The 26,227-nt window shown below is 42.9% G+C and overlaps 1 protein-coding gene across 2 annotated transcripts in view; it reads left to right on the forward strand.

The window, feature by feature from the left end:
* Positions 1-25,594, forward strand: part of LOC142559923 (nucleoporin NDC1-like) — a 59,612-nt gene extending 34,018 nt beyond the window's left edge. For both annotated transcript variants that reach the window (XM_075671619.1, XM_075671620.1), the window contains 7 exons: positions 90-224; positions 1,875-1,940; positions 8,853-8,929; positions 11,675-11,789; positions 12,413-12,513; positions 17,074-17,219; positions 25,412-25,594. In XM_075671619.1, the coding sequence (XP_075527734.1) occupies positions 90-224; positions 1,875-1,940; positions 8,853-8,929; positions 11,675-11,789; positions 12,413-12,513; positions 17,074-17,219; positions 25,412-25,475 (704 nt within the window). In that variant the 3' untranslated portion in view covers positions 25,476-25,594. The remainder of the gene's footprint in view (positions 1-89; positions 225-1,874; positions 1,941-8,852; positions 8,930-11,674; positions 11,790-12,412; positions 12,514-17,073; positions 17,220-25,411) is intronic.
* Positions 25,595-26,227: the final 633 nt, after the last annotated feature.

A 26,227-nucleotide genomic window follows, 5' to 3' on the forward strand; every position in this document is an offset into this window, starting at 1 on the left:
TTAGTTTACAATGGGAGGTCTGAATTTTGACATTGTCGCTATGTGAGGCTGTGTAGAAGCAGATTCACCCTGGTCGACGTTTTCTACAGGCTTCCACCCATTGCACTGGGGTGCACTTTGTGAAGCGTGCTTGGTTCCTGTGCGCCAATTCAGCCAAGCACTGGGGCAAGTGGATGTCCCACCGCCGACACGAACAAGTCAGCCCCCACCTACAACTTCTCAGAGTGAGTATACAACTACAGTAGAACCTCGTTGATACGTTCCCGTTACGTATGCTTTTCTGGTGCCAGCATTTGCATTTTAGAACATGAAAAATTACCCAGTAGAGTTACACTCATTTTTGACAGGTTCATACGTTCCTGGAGAACACGATTTTTTGCACCATCGTTCAGCATGTCGCCAAACTGCGATCGTATGATACGTTTTCCGGCCGCTAGATTCCATGTAAATAAGAAAATGCGCGAGGCGTGTGCAATCGAGAACAGTATGTAGCTGCCTGGCATGGCAGCTTCACCGCAATATTTGCCTGCCCTCTCACGTGAAAATGCCGCCAAGCACTCAGTTTCTCACTTTGGTACCAGGAAATCTTCTCTGGGCTTGTCGCACGTAGCATTCACAGCTATCATCGCCAAATCTATTGCTGTAAGCATCTTCGCCTATCTGTTTCACAGCATGTGGTGCCGTCGGAAGAGTAGCGCACACCTTTAATAGGTGGTAAGCAAAATGGACTGCTGTTCCCTGCAAGAAAAAGTGCGAGGTGCGCGATTGAGAACAGTATGTAGCTGCCTGGCATGGCAGCCTCACCGCAGTACTCGCCCTCCCTCACAAGTGAAAACAACGGCACAGTTTCTTATTCCGGTACCAGCAAATCTCCGCCCCTGTCATTGCAAGTCGCATACACAGCTATCGCCACCAAAGCTATTGCGATAAGCATGTTCACCTATCTGTTTTACAGTGCTTAGTGCGTAGTGCCATTGTTGCCATACCGCTACCAATGGCACTAGCACACTGCTACCATGCAATAGGAAAACAACAAGCCGCCTCTCGGGTTGCTAGCGCACTCCCAGCTCGACGTGCATCGGCGTCTCATGCTGCAACGACCCGCACGACGCTTCTCATTATGTAAATGTAAACGAAAGTTGTTTGTCAAAATTTTTTATTTATTTCGAATTGCACATTTTCCCGGTTAGTACGTTTATTCTTGCAGCCTTTTCCAAAACGTATGAACAAGGTTCTACTGTATATCATGTGCTATGTCTTGGCTGTGTGAGTCTTGCATTCACCTTCCTGAAGGGGACCTTAAAGAGCAACGTCAAGTCAGTTTACACTGATGAGGTATTCATTCGAAACTGTATTTTCGTTAATTATGCTGTGAGATGCTGATTACTAGAAAAGAAAACGGAAGTCAAATTTATCTTCCTTAAATTTTTGTACCTGAACACCAGTTTGTGCACATCAGTGTGCCTTCATAGACTTCCAAGTAGTATCTCCTTTAGTATTTGGATTGTTCTTGAGTAAACTGTCTGGAAACTTGCTAAATTCAGTCGTTCACTTTTTGAGAGCACTATAGTCCATTTTAGTAATGAAAAGTGGGCTAAGCCTGAGCAGACACCATCAAAATCCATGGTGTCATGGCGAGCTGTTGTGAAAACTTCAAGGTGGCATCACTATCTGTCTCGTTATTGCATCTTTTCTGGGGGTGGCGGCGGTGGCATTTTTATTGATTGCGTTGTTGTGGTTCTAAATGTGCTCTATACACTAAGCAATCACTGTCTTGATTAATCAGAGCAGTGTAAAATTTTCGGCACGTTAAATGCTGCACTAGGGATCTTTTGTTAATATTTTGTGATTTTTGGCTGACTGTGCTGTTGCAGCTTCCAAAACACCTGAGAATCTTTCCTTTGTACGAATGCGGCCACTGATGGCAACAACACCACCACGTGAGTCAATCTCTTCACCTACTTCTACTGTTTGTCTTTAGTTGTTGTTCGAAAAACATTGATTAGATTGTTTGTACTGTACACTGCATGTTTCTTTCGTTTAATGTAAAGAAATGGAAAGGTAGGCCTCTTTAGGGCCAGCTGTACTGAAACATGACCCGTTTTATCTTTTGTTGGAGGATTCAACATAATATACAATCGTATTTGCTTGATTTTTGAACCACTAAAAGGAATGTGACGAATATGCAAATGTTGAATTATCAAATGGGCAAGGTGATTGAAACAGGAGGTGTTGAAAATGACCATTAGTGGAAAGATTCAGGGAATAGTTTAACAGCACAAGCAAAAGAGTAAGACAAAGGAAATAAACGAAATTACAGGACAAGTGCTTACTTCCAACTACTACTACAGCATACATAGCTACAAAAAAAGGCATGAAAAATGAGATACAATAATCTTGTGTACTAATTGTACAAGCAGAACCAGCAAGCAAGCAAGCAAGCAAGCAAGCAAACAAACAAACAAACAAACAAACAAACAAACAAACAAACAAACAAACAAGATGACTACATGTGACATTAAAAAATTGTAGATCTTTTGTTGATAAATTAAAGGTATACTGACGAATAATTTGTCGTACTGCTCCATTTCAGCACGTTCTGATTGTTTCTTGTGAGCAACACACAAGCCTGGGTTCACAGCCATGCTCCTTGCAATGTACAGCCAAATGACCCTTTCATTGAACAAATCATTGATGCAGCAACTGCTTTGGCCAATGTAATATAGTTGAACCCACTTCTAACTATATCGGTTTTAACAATATGTACAGTAGAACCTCATTGATATAATCCCATTATGCATGATTTCCCGGCGCCAACATTCCCGATCAAGAACGCAAAAATTACCCAATACAGTTACATTTATTTTTTAGCGGCTCATACGTTCCTGGAATTCACAATCTTTTGGCACCAATGTTCAGTAGATCGCCAAACTGCTAGATCCCATGTAAACAAGTAAAGGGGCAAGGCATGCGTGATTGAGAACAGTAGCCACCTGCTGCAGCAGCTTTCCTCCAATGCTTGCCCACTAGTCTCACATGAAAACACTAGTGTGCACTACATTTTTTATTCCGGAACTAGCAAATCTCCTCCCGAGTCGTCGCACACCGCATTTACAGCTATCGCTGGTAATCCTATTGCAATAGGTGTACAGCACTCTTTCAATAGGTGATAACCAAAGGTAGTGGCTAAGTGACGGGGCCTGGTACTTTAACATGAGCACTACAGTGACGGGTCCCGTCACTTTAACAACAACACTGTAGCGACAGGGCCGCCACTATAAGGACGTCGTTGTTGGGGACGAGCCTTAGAGTTTCGTACAACTATGGGGGCGAGGACTTATGGAGTCGCCATCTGTTGGAAGCGCCTTACTTGCGTTTTCTGAAGGATAACGCAACGCGCTCCGCATAGGTTTGGCTATCGGCGCTAAATAAAGATACTATGCGGGAGCCCTCCTGGACATTTTTGCAAGTACTCTTTAAATGACACAAGTATTTTACCTTTAAAATAATAATCTTGGACAAACAGAAAGCACAGAATAGTTTGCAGAGGCTATCTCTTTACCTACTATGTGCAGTAAGCTGAGACACTGCATGCGGTCGCCGCAGTCGATTCCCCCGAACCGGTTTCTTGTGTGAAAGGTAGGCAATCGCTGAGAGAAAACTATGTGAAATATGTTCTTATAGCAAGCTGCCTGTGTAACCAAATGGAGCAAAGCAGAATGAAGCTTCAATGCAGCGATCACACGGGTTTGCAGTGACCGACTGTGTGTCTGCATGCATGTCTGCGCGCAATGTTTCGCTTTCGCTGCGAACGCGTTTTTGCACCGTACCGTGAGCTTTATGCCACAGTATATGAGCATTTGACAGTACGCAAGCAACCATTGTTACATGGACACTATCAGAGCTGTTCAAAAATAATTTCGTTATAGCTAGGCTTCGACGCCTACAGCGACTTGTGGTGTGCCGTCGCAAGTGTTTTCTTTTTATTTTCTTCTAAAGTCTTGGAAGCTTCAATGTAATTATTTCTCAAGTTGCATCACACTGTATGTTTATCGGTCTTCTAAGCGAGCAATTACCGGTTGCTTCTTTTCTTAATCCAGCTGAATGTTGCTTGTCAGGTGCTACACAAGCGTGAACATATGCCATGCCTTTTTTTAATGTTCTTTTTACCGTTTTCTTTCCATTCTAGTGAACTTTCTTTCTCTCTTTCTTTATTATTATCATCATAGGTGTTACAGTGCATACACAAAAGACTGTTGGACCCAATAGCCGCAGGCTAGAGGATGTGCCCGGATATGCGAAATATAATAGACATTCAGTACAAGCATAGGGGGATCAATACAGAGGATGAATGCAACACATGGGCACGTTAAAAACAGAAAAAAAAATTTTTTTATGGCATGCATAGAAATTATCACCAGTTACATAAATTGTCAAACTGAAAACAACAGAACGCCAAGCAAGAATACAGGCTCAAAATCAGTGGTTTATAGCTAATAAACAGTGCTTTGCTGAAATTTTGTGTTTCTTATTTTGGAGGGTATGTTGTTCCATGTACAACTCCAACATATTCAAGTAGTTTTTTGACATATACATTACGTACAGGAGGCAGGTTGAAATTTCCAGCCGCAGTACTTCTGGTATGATGATGAAAAAAATGTGGACACTGGGAAAGGATGATTACGTTTCACAACACTGTTTACGTAGCTAGCTGTTTTATGCTCACTCATAAGATCGAATGGCAATATGTTTAGTTCATTGAACACTGGCCTGCTGGGTGTATCGGTTCTCAAGTGCGTCATGATTCTTAACCCTTTCGCTGCCGGACCTTTCTAGCCGTGACGCACCCCCAGTGTCGGCTTGGTTTCAGGGAACGAGCATAACAGGGAATGAACATAGCAATTTATTTTTGATTATGATTGGTATACAAATAACATAGTCAATGCAATATGCACATTTCAGTGTTCTGCAGCTATTGTTAGTAAACATCATCATCATCATCATCAGCCTGACTATAATATCTGTTCAACATTCGAATCTGACGATGCGGAACTCATCTCTTCCTCGCATGAGACGCTGTCCGAGTCCAAATCCGAGCTCGGCTCGTATTGTGAATCAGAAGAGCCACCGCTACAATCAGCAGACGAAAAGTCCCGCACGCCTCAGCTATCCGAAAGTAACTGCGCGCAGGAAGGATGCGCTTTCAGTCGCCAGCACAACGGAGAGAAATGGGACGTTGTGTGATCAAGAAGACAAAGGGAGATGGGAAAAGCCTAAAACAAAGTTCGAAGAGCTTCACGTTTCCTGCTGCAAGTCAGAAGCGAGGGTGCGGCGAGAGAGCGAAAGCAGCAATCGAGTCACTCTTTTCGGAGAGGCAACGGTGCGTGCACCTGAACTTGACGCGCCGTAGCAGACACACCAACAGGAGAAAAATAAAAACCTTCAAACCAGCGGAGATGGCAGAACAATCCTTGAACCCATAACCACATGTGCGCGACGCATGATCCAGCGAACGCGGAGCCACCGCGCTACTAAGCAAAGAGAAAGGGGGGAGTGGCAGTTGCACCGTACTCTTCAATACATGTACTAACACAGGTCGGGGCGAAAATACGAACTTGTAGAAAGAGTCAACAAATGGCGCGGCTAGTCCAGGAGTGCCTGCTTTGCGCGCAGGCGTGAAATTTTTAATGCACGATAGAGAATGTACTGGTACGTCAGTGACACTGTGGGGGGAAAGCACGATGACATACCGGTACGTCCGTGACAGCGAAAGGGTTAATGTCCGCTTTTGTGTAACCAAATGGAGCGTAACAGAGTGAAGCTTTAATGCAGCCGGGCCCCGTCACTGTAGTCACTACCTAATCCAAAAGTGCTGCCGTTCCCTGCTGCAGAAGGTGCAAAGGGAACGTCATGTTGTCTATTTGGGGGCATTAGAGGCATTTTATTCCATTGTTGCCTATCAGCTTGATTTTGTTTATATTTCCCGTCGCAGCCTTCAAACATTACAATAGGAAAACAACAACAGATGTCGCGGGTTGCTTGGACCTTACTGGCTCAATGCGCGTCCATGTCTCGTGCTGCAACAATTCACGCTGAGTGGGCATGTCGAAAATTCCTGCTGAAATTCTCCGCTTGACGAAGCTGCTGACCCAGGCTAAATTTGGAGATTGCAAACGTAAGTTTGCCGAAGCCGTAAAAACGCCAATGTGTATGTTGGGCTTGGTTTGCATGGGCGTCTCGTGCTGCAGTGATTCGTGAAACAGTTCATATTACGTAGTCAACTACACTTGAATCAGTCAATTTTTTAGGGAATTCCGATTGTACGTCATCTCAGTATCTTTTTTTCTGATTTTTTTTTTCTTTCATTTTTTTGAAAATGTGTGAATGAGGTTCTGCTGTATATAAGATATAACAACGAACAGCCAATGCGTCGTCATCTTTTGTATGTGTTCTATGGTGAAGTAAACAGCTTACCTCAGTGCTCCCGCTCCGCATTATCGGTTGTAAAAATTAGGTCTGGCTACTCGGTGCCTGCGCCAAAAGAAAAAAAGATGCAAAATCCTTTAAAAGAACAACGAAGAAAGAGCCGCAGCAAAGCCATTCACTGAGTGCATGCTACCTGGATACATTTATTGCTGTCTTCACCTTCACTTCACCACTGGCATTCTTCAACTTACTGCTACCAATATCTGCAGCGATGTGGCATCCCCCGTCTTCATTGTTCTACCTGGGATGAAGGTGCACGAGCAAGTGATTCATTTAGTTGAGATGGTTGGTATAGAGATATATCTCATCAAATTTCTCAGAACCCGGACGCCTAGCGCAGCTTGGTGTCTGCTAGTCAGAGGGCATCATTTCTTGATCCCAGGTACCAAGGCCTCCAAAATGAGTAGCCAGATGCCAGGGCGCAATCCATACCGATATTAGAGAGAGAGAAAGCAAGAGGAGGAAAGGCGGGGAGGTCAACGAAACGTATGTCCGGTTTGCTACCCTACACTGTGGGTAAGGGGAAGCAGAATAAAAAGAAGAGAGTGAGCACTGAGTGCACAAGGGAGGATGTACAGGAGCACTATAAGTGATGTCTTAAACCAATGTACTTAAGGAATTGTACTAGTGCACAAATTGCCGATATTAGAGACATGCTGGATGACCTAGTGCCTCTATTTGATGAAAGCTGGAGGGCCACTAGCCAGTTTGAACCAGTGGCACTTCGTATACTGTTCCACGGCCGCTGGGTAAAAAAAAAGGGGGGGGGGGTGCGTCCTGCTGCAATGGGAGCGAATGTGACAGCCACAGTTGCTTAGCTAGGCCGAACAGCACTAGTTGCGGGGAACACGACACGTCAGGTGAGGGCGTTACAAGCGTGTTCCTGACACATTTTCTAGGCCAATCCCAGACAAAGAATCTCAGCCGGTGGTGCCGCGGCGGAAGATAGCGTTTTTGATGCACGTGACAGGCTGCACCTTCTTCTTCTTCTTTTTTTTAATCCTACAGCCGTGACTATTCATTGCCCAGCTCCGTGTCAGTCAGCTGATAGATGATCTATTCTAGCCCCTGCTTGGACTAAACTTGAACTCGCTGAAGTGGTAGAAGGCCCACGAGTAGTAGTACGCTCCTAGCACAATTGGCAAAAAATAACAACAGTGCTACGGGGTTTATTGACAGTTAGTGCGAAGCTCAGTGACGTTGGGTCCAACACAGAGAGCAGCTGAGCAGTCCCATCCCAGCGCCAACGTGAGGAAGGCAGCGACACTGATCAGTTGGTCTTTGTCTTCACTTCAGAAGCCATACGGCCGCAGCAGTACTGGGCAGTATCGAAGATATTTGTATCATGGTACATCTGGCAAGACATGTATCAATATCTGCATTTCCGATACATGAAAGAACATAATCGTGTATCCTAAGATACAAGACACTACTATCAGAACACCACAAGCGAAACTATAAAGATTGGCTGGACTCCGCTTCTCAAGCTGAAACTACTGCCACTAAGCCAGCTGAACAAAACTAAAGGGTCTGCACATTCCTGTTGGTGGAACAAAATCACGTGGTGGCGCTTGCGCAGTCTTGGCAAGAACAAGCGTGCGAACGTCTGCACGCACCCAGCCTTTTGTTTTCTTTTTGTTTTCAGTCCCGTCAGTGTCATGAAACTTTCTCGTAGCCATCATACTGTACTGTGTATGCCAGTGTGTGCGGCGCAACGTCTCTTGCGCACATTTTGATGCTGTTATAGTCTCGGTATCAAAGTTCCTCTTGCATGGCGCTTTGTTACAAAGTCTGAATAATGCAAGAATGGGTTTGGGTTGCCTTGCATCTAGTGGCTTTCACACATTGTTTTGGAATGACAATATTGTACTTTGAGCAAGAAAGAAAAATTTTGAGATACTAACATACATTTCACTCAAATGAAACAAGGTTGGTTGGAGTAAGAAATCTCCAAGTGATCATTTTTGTGCATACGCATTTGGTGCTACATTATATTGTTACTATATATATATATATATATATATATAATGGACATGGAATATCGTTTTGGTCACAGGCACCACAAATTAAGTGAGCTTGGGAGCAGGCAACTAGCCAATAAAACCTTGTATACTACCTTATGGCATTCTCTGAAAAGTGCATTCTAAGATATTTGTAATTAAAAACCTGTGTGAGTGGTATGCCATGTGAACAACAGCTTGGCTTATAGGTGAATGAAATATACTGGTGCTTGGCAATGTTTCGGTACATGTTCTATTTCTCACACCATTCCATATTTCATTTGAAAGTAAATTATGAAACAATGTTTCACCTACTGCTGGTCACCTCACCTGTATACTGAGGCTGTGAGTCTTTCTTTTTTCTAGCAAACCCATGGCAGATGATGAGTCCTGCTCAGCCGCCACCACCCCCTGCTCCTCCAAAATTGTCGCTGGCTAATCGGGTAAGTCATACCAACCAGATAAACCAGGCCAGTTATTGTAGAAAGTTGCATATAATACATGAGTTTTCCAGAATTTGTCATGCATAATCTGCATCTCGTATTCTGTTTGGGTAACAGACCTCTCCACATTATTTTGTGCACTTAGTCACGGTTTGAGCTTTGAAATATGCAATGCAGCAGACACCTATCATCATCATCGTCGTCATCATCATCATCATCATCATTATCAGGCTCTGCAATGGAACCGAAAACCGAAACCACAAACGCCCATGGCTGCTGTGCTGAAGCATTTGCTGAGGCCTACATACTACATACCATGCTCACCAGTGTCCTCTTTCTTCATTGCCAAGCTGCATGGTGGCAGCTTTGGGGAGCCAGCAAGTAGAGGGCTGTTTAGTCTACCAAAACTGCCACAATGCTGCGGCATGACAGTGTGAAGTCACTGAAAGGATCATATGAAGCTAGTGGGAAGAGACAGAAGTTTTCTAGGTCAGCCGCCTACACCTATGTAAAGTGACCATGCTCTTTGCATTTTGCAGTGGACTTTGAGATACTGCAGCAAAATGTTCCAGAAACTGTACAGAAATAGTAATAATGATTGCAGTGATATATGAACAACATCATGCATGTGTACACTGGCTGCACATTGTACTGTCATGCACATTGCACATCTCACGTATGTATATAAGGTGTTTTTTTTTTTTTAGCTGCACCAAACTTTTTAAAGATTTTAAAAGCACTTCTTGCTGGGCTAGTTCGTAGCTGTTCATTATAAAATATAAAGACGCCAAATAAACGGACACACACAAGAGAAGAGAACGAAGAGAAGAGGCGCCTTGTCCCGTTCTGTTCTCTCGTGTGTGTGCGTTTATTTGGCGTCTTTATATTTTTTAAAGTTTGTCTATGGCAGATAGTGCGAACCCTTGATCTGAATTTTACTTCTAAGAGAAATCAAAACGTTCAATTGAATAATTAACATAATTGTGCTGATTAACTGCTTAATTATTTACTTTACGTCACATATTTTAATCTACAAATTATAGCCGCCGAGTTCACATGGCATATCCACTTGGAACGAATTCTCGGGACAGCACCAGTTATGAGATATTAATTTTCAAAATGTCTGTTGAAATGCATTGGAAATACAAATGAATTCAACCCCAACTCCCACTCCCACTTGATAGGTTTTATTACATTAGTTTAGATTGAACAAAACCACCGCACACCACACATGCATTTCTTGGAAAGGCCATCGTGGCAGTAGCGTGCCGGACTCATCACTCTGCGATTTGTGGGCCCACAATTTGCACTGATCACATTTCATTTGTGTTCATGGGGTTACACGTGAGTGGGAATCAACTCAGATGTTCTGTAAGCTGCAAGCCACTTTCGGATATCACAGCATCTGCTTGGTTAACTCATTGCCGACGCACGGCGATCGGTAGTTTGCATAACATATTGTGATGGACGCGTAGCTGGGCACGTTCACATGCGATTCGCAGTACAAGTGTGCTTATGATGTCACAGCGCATGTTCATACTGGCTCATTTGCATTCGTGCTGAGTCCACTTCTACTTTATCCTGAATAAAACATGCAATACATGAATACATGCAAGGTGCACTGCAGTCCTGTGGCCAGGCGATTCGAGCTTTTAAGTGTTACTGTTGCGAGCAGTATGTATCAAAGACCATTCTGCAGGACAAGTGACCTATGACGATTGTGTGCAAAAAATGAGTTAACTTAAGTGCGTTTGACAAAACCTTGAAGAAATAAATAGGTGAATTCCTCCTTTTCACAATCTCGGGGAAACTATAAGAGACATATGGAGTTTTAAGATTAGCTACAGATAGGCATATTTTACATTTCTAATTATTGATGTATGGAACTATATCACAGTTCCCTTCAAGTACGATATATCTCAGGTTAGACCGTAAATGAGCAGTTCACATACTGAGAGGTTTTTGGAGCATATTTGGTCATGCATTATCAGAATAAAGTTTCAAAAGGCACTCTTGTAGGCAGTTTAGCACCTGGGTAAATGTTCGAGAATAAATTGCTATTGGCTAGTAATGGCAAGGTGAAAAAAAAAAGCAGATCTCTAGTTAGAATGGTTGTGGCTTGGGCGAACTGCAGCTGGCAAGCCATAGTAATAATTCTGTATGATCCCACAGATCACACAGTTGTGTATTAGTGATGGTGTAAAGCATGTGTGTGGAATTGTTGTTCCCGTGCCACGTGTTGGTACAGCAGGTTACCGGCGAGCCATCAAAATTTGCAGGAGACCCATTGCTGGCCTGTCAGAGACGTCATGCTTGTTTCATTTGTGTATGTCTGGTACCAATACATCAGGGTAAACACTTATAAGGAATATTGGATATAGTGAAGCTATTTTCGCGTCAAATGCGACTTCGTTAAAACAAGATTCGACTGTATTAAAACTTTGTAATGACACATATAAAGTGCACAAAATTGATGCATTATATGACGCTCCAAAATATACCACTAATTTGTGAATAGGACTTTTGCAGAAACCTTGTAAACGTTGTAAGAATTTTCTAAGCTGTAAACTTATATATTAAATTTGTCCAGTTTAGGTTCTCTTAACAGATTCTGTTTACAAACTGCTATATTTGTTTCTGGCACAGAGTTATGTATTTACAAATCCAAAACAGCCTCGACCATCTGTCTGTGGGCCCTATACTGCATGTGCAGTATTTTTTTGATTGCTCGCTGAATGGGCGCAGATGCTGGCTGCAGTGAAGAGCAAGCCTCTGGTGACCTACTTCATCTCGGAGCTGTCCGATGTCAAGAGCAGGCAGCTGTTTGCTGATTGCCAACCTCTCATCTGGGCCATAGAAGGTTTGTGCTCTCATCCTTGCATTCTGTGTATGCTACAGCAACAGAACCAGCACTGTCCAGTCAAATTTTGACTGCCATTATACTGCTTGCATCCGCCTGGCTACACTGTTGGGGTGCGATCGGGGATAGTTTTGAAAGTGCACGTTCAATTGTGCCGTGTGCGATTGGCTTAGGCTGTGCCGACTTTGCGTGGCTCATGAAGCTGGCATGGCCTAGGCTAATCGTGCACGGTGTAACCAAATGCATGCTCCGGACGACGATCCCCGATCGCGCCCCTGCTTTATTTAGTGTCTCTCTGTGCTCACACGAGGATGTTTAAGTGATGGCTGTCTCCAATCAATAAAGATATGAGATTCAAACCAAAGTAATTTTTACTAATATTACTAATTTACTAATTATTTACTAATTTACTAATATTATTTTTGCTAAGGGTAAACATTAAAATCAGGGGGATGAGCCTGAAAAAGATTATCAATAACTCATTTTACTGAATATAATTCTTAAGTAATAACATTGAGGGCACCATGGCACCCTTATTTAGGCAACGCAAAGTCAAAGCATACGAGTCTGCAGTTTGACCACCTTGTAGCATTAGACGTGATTATGGTGTATGACCTGTGCAGGTCTTTGCTTGCTGGCATGTGCTTCCAAGACTGAAGACCAATATGGTGTGGTGCAGTTCAGCCTACCCAGCATCTTCAATGCCCTGCTGGAGCTAGATCAGGCAAGCTGCTTTTTGTGTTCTGGAAGAGACTCTTTCAGAACTGGGCCAGGCACTTAAGAGTGCTGCCTTGAATGCAGTTAGTACTATCTCATAATTAAAAGGGTCCTGCAAAACACTTTGAAAATGGTAAGAAAGAAATCCGAAGACACCTAAGCACATCTTATGAGTTGTGAGTGCAAAAGCATTAATGTCTAATTGAGTGCTGCTGAGTGGTCTTTCGAGTTTTGAACTCCTCGGGAGCAAGTGATTGCATGAAGATGCTTGGCCAATGCCTTCTAGATAGCGTAAGGCCAGTGCACTTCAATCTGTGATGTCACACTACCTTTCCCGACTGCCATGGAATCTAGTGCGGGCTCTCCTGAGTAAGCTGTGATGATTTTGATGTAACTGCTTTTGTCATGCCGGGCTTGGCAATGGAAATTTTGGCCCAAGTACCCTGACGTCATAAAGCAGAGTGCACAGGCCTGCCATCTAGGAGGCGTTAGTTTAGCCCAGTGAGTAAGACACTTTACTTCTGAGCATGGGTTCGTAGGTTCGAAACCCACTACTGCCAGTGCTTTTCCTTTTGAATTCATTGTTTCTTTATACATTAATTTCTTTATAGGGATTACCGAAGCATAGTTAGAATGCAGGTGAGAGCTTGCTCGGACAAGGAACGAGCAAATAAAACAGGCTTCCGAAAGTGAGGGTGACGTGGTGTCACGGCAGTGACCTGTCCCCTCATGCAATGCTTGAAGCACTGCCTGCTCTGCTCTGTTGAGGCGCAGCTCGTGACATGGCATTGCAGCCAAGGGAACTCTATCAAGGTGCGCTTGTGGCATGGCGTTGCAGCCAGTGGGGATTTAAGTGCCGTTTCGCTGCACCAGAAACAGACGCTGGCTTTTTCGCTCAGTTGGCCATTTGACGCTTTCACATCAAAACTGGCTTATAGTATTACATTTCATACATAGCAGACAATGCTGCAGGAGCTACACGTCTGTTCATGAAAGTCTCATTTCCCAGTGTAGTTGCTTTAGGCTTGCGACACATTCTATTGAATAAATATTTCATATATTACAACTGTAACTCATAGTTCTAAGGCTACGCGAGATTACATATTATTTGTGCATCTTTGTGTTTCTAGCATGTGAAGTACCATGTCTTGGTTGTGAGTGTAAATGGTGTACTGTGGCTGCTGATCGCAGAAATGTGCCACTCCCCTCATTTGGTGGTGAGAAGGTTCAGATCTGCGAGAGCTTCCAATTAATAAATATGCCATATTTTGAGACATAAAAGTAGCGACAATGTTACATTGGCTTATTTCTTTGTTATATGATGCACTATTGTTTGGTCGTGAGTGTGAACGTTGGGAAAAGTCTCCTGCCTATGCAGCATTGCCTGATATCGAGGTTGATATACAGTTAAACCTCGATCCCTTGCACCAATAAACTCTACTACAGTTAAACCTCGATATACAAACTTCAATATAACGAAATTTTCGATATAACAAAGTATTTAACTTTTCATAACCTCTTGTCCCTAGAACACCAAGTCTTTAGGACCTCAATGTAACGAAGTGTGCTTATATGCGATTTCAATATAACGAAATTTCACTGCCATCGCAAAGGAATGCCGAGACAATAAATGGAAACTTCTGCTGACGTACATGGTCAAATGATTGAATTACAAGCGGCTGCTTACAAACTCGCCTCTCAAATCACGTGCCGCGCGACAAGAGCGTCCGCTGAAGTGGAGCCGCATCATGTTCCTTATAAAATCCAAGTGCGATAAGGTCCTGTCGTGCCCTGTGCGGCGTGTGCTTTAGGTGTGAGTGAGAGTGTGCGAGGGTGAGACACGAAAGATAATGGCTTCACGAATTCTGCCTTCCTGCACGAGCAAAGGGGAAAAGGGGGAGGGGAGTGAGCTTGCCGTAATGCGATGAAGCGGGCGCGAGGGGGTGGTGGTGAGGGGGATACGATCGTACGTGTCTTGGCCGTGGCTGCACATGATTGTAAGCATGGCTGAGCACATACGCAGCTGCGCACCCTGCTTTAGAAGTAATTTTCTATGTGTGCAAAGAGTGGGCGTGCCGAGACGGTGCAGCACTATGTAAGCTGTCTTGATTCCGGGAAGTTACCACAAGGAACACACGAGACCTGGAGAAAGAGACAACATGAAGCGGTACTGACAACTGTGTAATCTGTGTAAGGTACTGACAACTGCGTAAGGTTGCATAATCTCAAGTTTCGGTGACTCGTTGGAGCGAGGGGAAGACGAAGCAATTGCTGCCCGCTGCCGGCGCTTTTCCTGATACCATTGTCCCAGTTGCGGCGACGCTATCAGCCGCGGAGGTGGAGTGCACGCGAAAGCATGGCAGGCTTCGCTTAATTCGTACCGCCGAGAAGATATCGTTCACATACGTGGCATGAAACCGTACTGTTCGTCGCTGACTCTCAAAGTTATCTAAGATAAATTGTTTTCTCATTCAAATTTGCTTTCTTTGATTGCCCACTTATTCGGAAAATTCTGAGGCCCATTTCCGTGTAAGAAAAATTGATTGGCGACTGTACTTATTTGCTTAAAAGGTTGAATTTCAATACAACGAAATTTTGATATAATGAAGCAAATTGCTGATTTTACCGACTTCGTTATATCAAGGTTTAACTGTATACGTAACGGAGTACAAGTCTCTCGTGAATCAACAATTTGGCAGTTTGGGAGAGTTTATATTGCGTATTGACATTATACCAGTGCCATTACAGAGAGTGACAAAGACGTGCTGAATCGTGGAAATTTAGTGTAGTGACCAGGAAAATGCATGAACCATAGGGTTTGTGGTTAGCTGCATGTATGGCTAACAAATCCTGAAGTGCACACAAAATCCAAACCATGTACTGTTTAGTGACTTGGTAGCACAATTATTTCCTGGTTACATTAGTAGGCCATCGTGGCCATGCACTATTTAGTCTGCACTAGGCACAACAAGTGCAGTGCATTTCAGTCTGCTTTTACTGCTCCGAGTTCAATTACAGAGCAACAATATTAGCCTGATAACATGTAGACATTTACTACTTTTGTACTATGGGTTAACTAGGAGTTCACGTACTCGTGAACTGTAGTAGTTCCTAGCCCTTGCACAGAGTGGAATGAAGAAGCAAATAACTATGTCAGTATATATGTAGCATGCAAATAGATGCATTCCTGCTCAACTGCAGGAATAACAAAAATAATGACTTTTTTTCCAAAATTGGCCAGACAACAATTGAAATTATGCCAAGACTGCTAAAGACAACGGGGCACTCTCTCGCTAAACTTTTTTTTAACATCTCCACGTGTATTTCTTTTAGCAGCAAAATTTCGTTTGAAAGGTCCACCTAATTTGTGTATTACATTAATCTAAAGAATGAAATTCGGCGTCATAGTTGTTTCAAAACATTGCCCGAGTCAGATCACCTGTCATTTAAAACCGTAAGCACAGCCACTATTTTTCTTCGAGAGCTTGTGATTAGATTACAGTCAGCGAGAATTCAGTGGATTCTGGTCCACCATTTCTGACTACAAGAACAAAGTGCTCTAGCTGACTGAATGCGCAAACTTCCGTGGCATACATGCTGCCTTTATGAAAAGGTTTCGCTGTTATGGCCTTATGGTTGTGCATCAGCCACGTGAGGCCAAGTGCGCCAATAGCGTCAGGTTGTGTGTTGCTTCAGCAGAAAAAATATGAAGTTCAAAAGGTCCACCCTCATTGCAATTGGTATATCAACAAAGGTGTAAAGAAAGTGTCGACAAATTGTGATCTTCAGATAACATCGTAGTAAACGTTGACCCTTTGCATCTTTGCGGCATGGTGCTCAGGGCCACATTTACGGCAACTTAAGCTGTGGGAAGATCGACAGTGATGATGGCAATCTCATGACTTCCGAAATCCATGCGTGATGCTGCGGTTAGACTAGAGTGGTACTCTTATGCTTCAGAAAGCCTGTCTATACTTGTTTTTTTTTTTACTTTGCGTATGCTGTATTTTTACCATATGTTTGAAGTGCTCGTTGTAACAGTACAGCGCTTTCTTCTTTTTTAAAATTTATATATTTATATTTTAGATTCATATTTGTATATTTGTTTTGTATTTCGTAAAGTTTTCTTTGTATCTGCATGCACTTTCCATAAATAGGGCGGAAAAATAAGAAGCAATCTGCACAGTTCCTGGTAACAGAGAAAGAAATTTTGTGGTGATTTAGCAGTAAATGTGAGAGAAATGCGTTAGGCACGTCTCATCTCTTTGAGGTCCCGTGCCAATGATTTAAATCATCTTCACCACATGGCAAAGTGTTCAGAGGCTCACTCGACACACGTCCCGCTTCTTCGAAGAGCGAAGTGCAACTGATGATCATCTGAAGCGGATGACCATACCACATTACTGACTTTCCACACTTCGCACATACTTTTTCACACTTTGGCACTTCGAATGCTCACGCATTAATACACTAACTAGCCTAACTGATCATATTCTGAGGTTAGAGTAGCATAGTGCCATTTTGTTTGTGTGGTGTTGCCAAAAACTGGGTGGCGATGTGCATGCAGCTTCTGGAACGCCATGGCAAGCGTTTCTCCATCCTGCGCCGTCCCAACAGCAGCTCAGGCCATGAGCTGCGTTTGGGGAGGGCCTTGGCAGCTGCAGTCTCAACAGGTCTCTACCAGCTGACAACCACTTTTCGACAGCACCTCGGGTAAGTACATGAGGATGTAAGGATAGCAGCGAATTCAAATACTGACTGAAACATCTTGCTTGTACCATCTCTGTCTGTAAAGTTCTCTGACTTGAGTTTACTGAAAAAAGAACATGCAGATTCAATGCACATGCTGGAAACTATGTTAAGCAATATGGCAACCTAACTGCTTTACAAGTAAAGACAGTGCATAGAATTTTGTTTACTTTCATCCTATACAACATGTAATTTCATGCAATGTTTATGTTTATCAACCACAAAGGCCACAACTTTATTCTCATGCAATTTTTTGTGCACGCACCGCACTCTTCACATGCTATGCCAAGATGCAAACTCCAGGCCAGGCAGATGCACAGCGCGAAATGTCCATGCAGTAATGACACAAGGATGAAAGCAATCTATGATGTTTCTCGAGGTAAAAATGGCGATGACAGGTGTATGTACAGAAAAGCATGACATGTATCGGGCAGTATTGCACGATTCTGTAGCTCTTTTGTCATTGTGGCACATAGTAATTCTGGAGTATTCAATTGACCAAGAACAGGCACACACCTAGTGGCATGTACCGAGTAGCTAAATAAAAAAAAAATAGTTAAATGCAGTGTACTGCACTTGAACCTCGTTATAGATTGACAGGTCATAACGAAATAGGGGATATAACAAAGTAAATGCAATTCCGCATGAAATCTTCATAGAGATTCATGTTTTTAAAACCTTGTTTTAATGAAGTAAAATTGTTCTGCTAATGGATATAACGGACTAGATTCCTGTCCGAAACCAAAGGTACCGTCCGTGGTGCACCGAGCATGTATATCGATTTCTGTTGGGTTCTGCACCCGTTTGGTGTGGCAGTTCGAAATTCCCACGTCGAATACGCTTTCCAGCACCACTGGTCTTTATTTCACACTGCACTTGTGTGCGCGGTGGCTATGCACAAGCAGCACTTCTTTCTTGTCTTATCGTACCTTTCTTGCTGCGGCACATAGCTGCCGAAGCTAGGCTGCTCGGCGCACCCTTCGATATCACAATCTTGGAGGCTGCGACGCACCACATGTCCATGATGACCTTGTGTGTGGCATGCCAATAAACCAGTGCCTCTACTTCTCTTTCTCTCAATGTGGCGAGCTGTACTGGCTGATGCAGCTGGGCGTGACCTCTGAGATTGCTTGAAAACAGCATGAGATAGTTTCGCTTTCACAGGCCGAATGCGACCGTGTATATGGCTGACAGTGTTTCTGGCACTGTGCCAAGCACTGTCGGCCATACATCTTGACAGGTTCGCGACATCACCTGAGAGACTATCTCCAAGAGTCATGGAGCTTGCCTGAGAATAACTCCCCGGCTGTGTAGTCGGTGCCCCGTGATGTGTGCCACGTGCTGCTTGAACACAGCAGACTTGGTTTGCATCACAGCCTGCTAGCTGTTCTTGTCGACCTTGTCACTGTTTCACCAGTTTCACGACAGTGTGAATGAACCAAGTGGAAAGTGTAAGTGAAAGGCCAAACCAGTGGAACATAAGGACGGTATCGCGTGTTGTCGTGATAGTGACAGCATGTGTGTTGCACACTCTGTCGCATGTTTCACTTCACTTTATTACCTTAAAGACCCCGGTTAAGGGGTATTACATAAAAGGTGGGCTTACAAATAAAGGTTACAGAGAGTGATCTTCATGACAAATAAATGCAGTGAAGTTGTCTGCAAAAGTTGATGAACATGTGATGGCTGCAATGTCACAGGGAAGGCCATTCCAGTCCACTGCTGTGCGAAGAAAAAATGAGGTTGCAAAAGTAGTGGTGCGAGCACATGCGCGTGTGATTGAGTAAGGATGGGACGTACGGGGAGGTATGCGCGCCGGTGGGATAATATACGGTGCTTGATTAAGGGAACTGTGAAACAATTCGTGAAACAAACAAAGACTGGCGATGCGGCGACGCACAGAAAGATTGGCAAGATCAGTTTTACGTTTTAGGGACGATATGCTTATGTCATATGAATATGAAGGATGGATGAACCTAGTGGCACGATTTTGTAAAGATTCTAGTTTGTTTCTTAAGTATACCTGGTGCAGGCTCCAGATGGGCGCTGCATGTTCTAGTTTCGATCTGATGAGTGATTTGTATGCGAGAAGTTTTATGCCTGATGGTGCGTGATGCAAATGACGCTTTAAAAAACTGAGGGATCTGTTCGCAGATGATATGATATTGCTGATGTGTGCATTCCATGAAAGGTCAGAGGATAAGGTGACGCCTAGGTGTTTGTATAATTGAACTTGTTCGACAGTGGAGTGAGAGATTAGGTATGAGAATGATAAGGGATTAAGCTTGTTTTGAAAGGAAACGAGCTTGCATTTAGTGGGATTAAGCTTCATTAACCAAAGATCACACCACTGTTGTACAAGGTTAAGGTCATGTTGGAGTGCAGTTTGATCAGAAATCTTTGTAATTGTGTGATAGATGACACAGTCGTCTGCAAATAAATGGATATGGGAAGATACATGTACGGGCAGGTCGTTAATATATATGAGGAATAAGAGGGGTGTGAATACAGATCCTTGGGGGACGCTGGATGTTACTGGGAGAGAGCTGGAACGGCTATTTTTAATTGAAACTAACTGGGAGTGTTTGTTGAGAAATGCTGTGATCCATGCGAGAAGATTACGGTAGAAATTCAGCTGAGAGAGTTTTAGTATAAGGCATATAGGTATTGGTATATATTCCGAAGAGTCTTTGCTGTTTTATTAAAATTTCATTGCATGCATGGCCACATACTGTTTCAGCATTCTGTGTCTTGTTTGCATGTTTTAAGTTGTGCAATCCACTGGGAATATGCTGCAGTAAAGGACAATAGTCGATATAACGAAGTAATTTCAGCTTCCCTTTCAGCTTTGTTATAACGAGGTTCTAGTGTATTCCAATAATAGGTTGGTGTGTTTGAGAGATATCTATGAGCCAGCAATATACGTTCTGGTTTTAATAGGAATTAATTTTTTTGTTGCACAGAACAGGGAGATGTGCTTACTTGCACTACTTTGTTGGTCACTGTACAAGGTGCATACGGTTGACTTCCATTTTTCGACCTTGGCAAGACCGTGAAATTGATCAAATTGTCCGGCAGGTCAAATTAAACAAGGTGCACAGAATACGCTGAAGCACACCTCTTGTTCATTTTGCAGCATTTTCCCGATACTAACAAGCCCCCGAGTTGAACATGTGCCAACTTTGAGTTTGAAGTTTGAGTTTACCTTTGCAGAATTCAGATTTATTTGCGCCTAATTTCTACCATCATCAGTCCCAGAAAGCACTTTATTGCTGCCTGTGAATCACATGTCCTCCGTGTGGCCCATTGTGCATTTGATATTCTGGATTTATCAAACGACTCCGCAACACTCGCAAACGGGATCGTGTCCCCTGCCTAGACTAACCACTTGGAAGTTTTTGGCCATTGTTGTGAAAAAAAAAAAACAAAAGCAAATATTGCTTGGACATATTGCTGGCCAGAAGTATGCCAATTGCTGGGGTACCTCAGTACCACACCAGTGGTGCTATTCACGTACAACCTGCCTCGTCAGGCAGGTTGTGCGTGCGGATGAGTGCTTGTCCCCTGCGTTAGAAGTGCTTTCTGGTGTTCCCCAGGGGTCCGTTTTGGCCCCGTTGCTGTTCTTGGTTTACATTAACGACATTACAGAGATTGTCGAGTTCCCTGTGAAATTGAAGCTTTTTGCTGACGATTGTTTAATTTATTCTACGGTAACACACATTGATGACCAAATCAGAATTAACCAGGTTCTTCATTCCCTTCACCTTTGGTGTGAAAAATGGGACATGGAAATCAATTACAACAAATCGACTTTTACACATGTTACTAACAAAAAAAGTGCGGCACCATTCTTTTATAATATTGCAAGCAACAAACTAAGAAATGTAGATACATTCAAGTATTTAGGTGTCACAATTTCACATAACTTAGACTGGCGTAAACATATCGATAACCTGTGCTCGACGGCTTCACAAAAACTGTATTCACTGAAGAAAAAGCTGGAACATGCAACGAAGGATGCCAAATTAATTGCTTATAAAACTCTCATACGTCCATCTTTAGAATACGTTTGCGTTGTCTGGAGCCCCCACCAAAAAGTTTTAATAGACAAACTAGAAAGAATTCAGAGAATGGCTGCTCGTTTTATTGCTTCAAGGTACCGAAGGACTGATTCGGTAACAACAATTCTGCGTTCGTGTGGGCTTGAGTTGCTGGAAACCCGAAGGAGGAAAGCCAGACTTAAGATTTTTTTTCAGATACTTCAAAGGGTTTTGAAGATAAAAAAGGAAATATATGTCCAGTTCCCTGCAAATCGTAGCGAGAGAATAAACCACAGCAGAGCCGTCAAGCCTTATAACACACGTGTTGATGTTTTTCGCGCTTCTTTTTTCCCGGATGTAATTGAAATGTGGAATGCCTTACCTGATGTTGTTGTCGATCAGACGGATGTGCACAAATTTGAATGCTTGATTGATATTTTGTATCGTGAGCACCCAACCTGATGCTATGAAATGTCAAATTTGCTTGTGTTGTACTATTTTCCCTCCCTGTAACAACCCTCAAGCGAGGGTTAACAGTATTAATAAAGAAGAAGAAGCTGAAAGCATCCCAAGATATCTCATGGACGTGATATTTTTTGCCTGCTTGCAGAAGTTTCGCTTATCACTGTGTAGTGTAATCGGCATGATTGCATAACAGCATGGCAGCAACCAGTGTGCCTGCTTCGATCTGAATTCATTATTGCTGTTTGCTTTCCTCCGTGACAGCAAGAAATAAGTGGTAAAATAAGCCATCACTTCGTCTCATCTCCCACTGAGTACAATATATCCAAGATTGAGTGTGTGCGCAATCTTGGCCATGGATTCATGAAAGTTTTCTCATTTCAAGTTATCAGGTGGCGCCACAGCATTTACCATTGTCGGCATGGAGTGCATCTTGACTGCCGACGGCAGCATATTGAAACTAGATCTAGTACCCTCTGGTTAAAATGCTGGCCTCATGGCACGTTTGAGATTCCTGTACGGGCATACAATAATATTTATTTGGACAACAATGAAAATTTGTCATTACTTCTTTTTGGGATGTCACGCCCATGTCTCCTGCAGCAAGACACGGCAGTGCTACAGGGTCCATCTGTCACACTACCATTACTTGAATATTGTGTGAATCTGGTTGACTCATTAGTGTGAGCTTTCCAAGACAGCGAAACAAGCGCAGTACCATACGATACAGAAACTACCAAGCATGAGAGCACGGGTGGCATGGGGTCGAGCGAAAACTGAACATTTTGACCATCCGCTGCATTGTTGTCAACGGTAACATCAATGAGTTCTTTTTTCCAGACTTGTACACATCGCTGAAAAAAAGTAACTGCTTACAAGTACAGTTACTTCTTTCAAAAGTCTAAAATCAAAAAAGGGGCTGACAGATGGAATAGCACACTGTGGTATAAAGTTTGTAGACTGGGATAAGGTGCCTCAGAAAGGCTGGCCAACGTTTCGATAGGAGGAACTATCTTGGTCAAAGGCGGCCTCGTCATCCTCGGCATGTTAGCTTTGAAGGGTTAGAGCAGTGACGTCACGTGCGGTTGTTGTCAGTGGTGGCTGGTTATAAAGGGAGAGGCTTCAGAGATAATGAGCGCATGGTCTTTCAAGGGACGTTAGCCCCAGTAGCTCAACGGGCAGCTGCCTTCCAGTTACCCCATACATTGCGCCCCAGACTCCTTGTCGCTATCTTAACTATTTCAAAATTACTCGACGCATTGCTGCTATGCTACTAAAGTCACTCTTTCAACTCATGCTTATTCTTTTGGAGGGGGGGGGGTCTTTTGTGTTACTCACGCACTGACTGCCTGACTGGCTCTTCTAAAGCCTCAAAAACATGCAGCCAACGACACCCCTGAATGCTCCCTAACCTCTTGCTTCCCCAACACCCTCCCATGCCCCCTTCTTTTTTTTTTCTCTTGTTCTTTCTTCATCTTTTCTTTTTCCTTGTGTCCCCCCTACCCCCGTTTTTTTTTTCTCCTTTTCTTTCTTTTCTTTCCTCCCCGCCTTCCCACTCCCACTCTTGTCCCCTCATCTTGGGAACCACGCTCACAGACGTCGGGTGAAAGCACTCATTATGTCTGAAGTCTCTCCCTTAATAACCAGCCGCCGCCGACAACAACCGCACGTGATGTCACTACACTAACCCTTTAAAACTAACATGCCGAGGATGACGAGGCCACTTTTGACCAAGATAGCCTTTCTGGGGCACCTTATCCCTGTTTACAAACTTTATACCACAGTGTTCTTTCAAAAGTGTAATTGAATACGACTACTAGTTACTGCTCTACAAAAGAAATTAAGCAATTAATAAAAAGTAATAGATTATTGAGCACTACTTTCCTCCAGACTTTTATTAACATTGCACAAATACAATAAGTATAATGAGCTGGTCTGGCTCTTTCAATGTGTCCTCTGCAGCTCTTCACACATTTTTTATCTTCACTAAGTATTCCTTTTCCAAATTTTATTTGGTAATCTTCCCTTGTTTTTTCGTGAGCTCATCTAGCAGCAATACTGAAAACTCGCTCAATGTGTGTCCTGGAGAGAAGGGCTCTGTAGTAACGTATGAACACCTTTCTCAAACGATTGTCGTTATTCAAGGCCGTGATGCTTGGGTCTGGGTTCTCTATGAAGTGAAGTGCTTCATTGTTGCTGGGGCTAGGCGAAGGCATTCGCGATTGGGCAGCAATAAACTGAAAAAAATCATATTAGGTGATTCCCTGGCATCTATGTTTGAAGTGGCCATTGCTCTCAAGCCACTTCAACTTGTCGGCCAACTCTTGGTGGACCTCCTCTTGGCACCCTTCAGTCGTTAACCACTTAAACTTAGACTAATTGTAATGGATGCCAGCGAACGTTCAAGTTCCTTGAGAAGGTGTCCAAATATGTAATGTAATTCAATGTAATACTGGATAGTATTCAGCCCTAGATATACTGTTGTATTACAAACGCAAAAATAGGTATTTATGAGTCACATAATATCAAACAAATAGAAGCATGAATTTACCTGCCAAAAACTCGTCTCTGTCCGAGAAGTCATAGACTGCACTAAGTGAGGAAGAATTCAGCAGCAGCTCTTATCATATATGAAAGCTCGCCTATAAGCGCTTCCAGAAGAGAGGCAGAGAAATTGATTACATGGGTTAAGCTGAGAGGTTGGACCTCCTAGAGAAGTGTTCAAATCTGCAAGCCTGCCATGTTCACATGATCCAGGCATAGCTGCAGGACGCTGATTGTGGGAAGAAGGTAACCTATATACATGTTTTCATTCCTTTGGGCTCTGTAGTTCCCTCCAAATTTAAGTTCTCAGAGCTGCCTCACCTGTTGGAACTTGTTTTGCCAAAAATGTAACTGGTTATATGTAATTGGTTACTGAAAAAAAAGCAATTAAATTACATATAATTTTACCGAGTAACCAAAGTGATTGTTAAATTACCAAAAAATGTAATTGATTACAAATAATTGATTACATGTAAATAATTGGTTTGCTTTTCTCCAAGAATTGAATAGAATTGAAGAAGTAGCATTTTCTTCCATCTTATAATGTGACGCAATGATCTTCTTATAATCATTGCCTTAGTACTAGTGACAGAATTATAGAGTAGTTGCTAAATCATCAGGCTAGTACTATAATGTCTGTGTTAAATCGTGCCCCACATTTACCTCGATTTCTCGCTTGCTAAAGCTCTGTGCTCGATAGTATTGATGCTTTAGGCATCTTTTAGTATTTAATTATTTACTTATTTATTTATTTATTTATTTGGTATTAATATTTAGTATGTTAGTGCACGTTAAAGAACCTCAGGTGGTCCAAATTTCTGGAGTCCCCCGCAACGGTGTTTCTCAAAGTGAGATCGGGGTTTTGGCACGTAAAATCCCATAATTTAATTTTTTTTTAGTCTTCTTTCCAAGACTTCGAAAGACAGAGGGATGTCTGAAAATGGCCTAATACACTTTCACTTGCTTCTGTACGGTAGTATTAACAGTTTCTAAAGATATCATTGATGTGTTTTACGTAAGGTGCTTATCTCAAATGTTAATTGTAGCTGGTCCATTTTGTCAACTCTAGCCACTGAATTGTGCTTGCATGTGTGTTTTCTTTCATTTCAGTGCAATGGATCTCACAGCAGAAAGTAGGCGACGCCTGAAGCAGTTCACAGAATTCAACAGATGACTGTTCATTTCAAAAGGAGCCTTTGTCCCACAATAATTGCCAGTGCCAACACTCACTCTTACGGGCAGATTTTTCTATGATTTGTACATATAAATTTCCCCTAATGTTTCTTTCCTACATTTCTGTCAGCAAATAAATCCTTTCATTATACATAACAAGACACTGCCTACTTTAATTGCGCCAGGCATTGAAAGTGTGTTACTTATTGGGAGACGAGTAGCACTGGTAGGAAGCAGATGGTCTAATACATACAGACAACAACGCAGCATTCGAAAATTCTACTAGCCCAACAGCCCATATTTCTGGAGACAATAATTCACATTGAAAAGGCACTCGTTTGACCACATGCATTGCCCTGCATTGGCAGGCATGCAGCTCACACATGGAGCTGTGTGCATAAACAATCAATACACTTTGGAAAGAAAGCCATTGTGGCTCATTAACAGACTTATTAGATGGGCTAGTTGGTTGCTGGCTTGATGGAACATGGTTATAACGGCACGTTTTGAGGACAAGACACAGAAAGAATACATATGGCGTCTGTCCTGTATGCATTCTTTCTGTGCCTTGTCCTCAAAACGTGCTGTTATAACCATGTTTGATCAAGTCATTGTGGCTTGTCCACTGCATGAGAGGAAAGGGGGTTAAGCAAGGGGCTTTTGTTGGCTTCTCATGATGTCATCCACTGCATGTAAGTTCATTGCAGGGTATGCTTTGCTCATGGTGGGCCACCTGTCTGGCAGACGTTTTCT

This window comes from Dermacentor variabilis, chromosome 10 (assembly GCF_050947875.1).
Source record: "Dermacentor variabilis isolate Ectoservices chromosome 10, ASM5094787v1, whole genome shotgun sequence".
In the NCBI taxonomy this organism is placed as follows: domain Eukaryota; kingdom Metazoa; phylum Arthropoda; class Arachnida; order Ixodida; family Ixodidae; genus Dermacentor; species Dermacentor variabilis.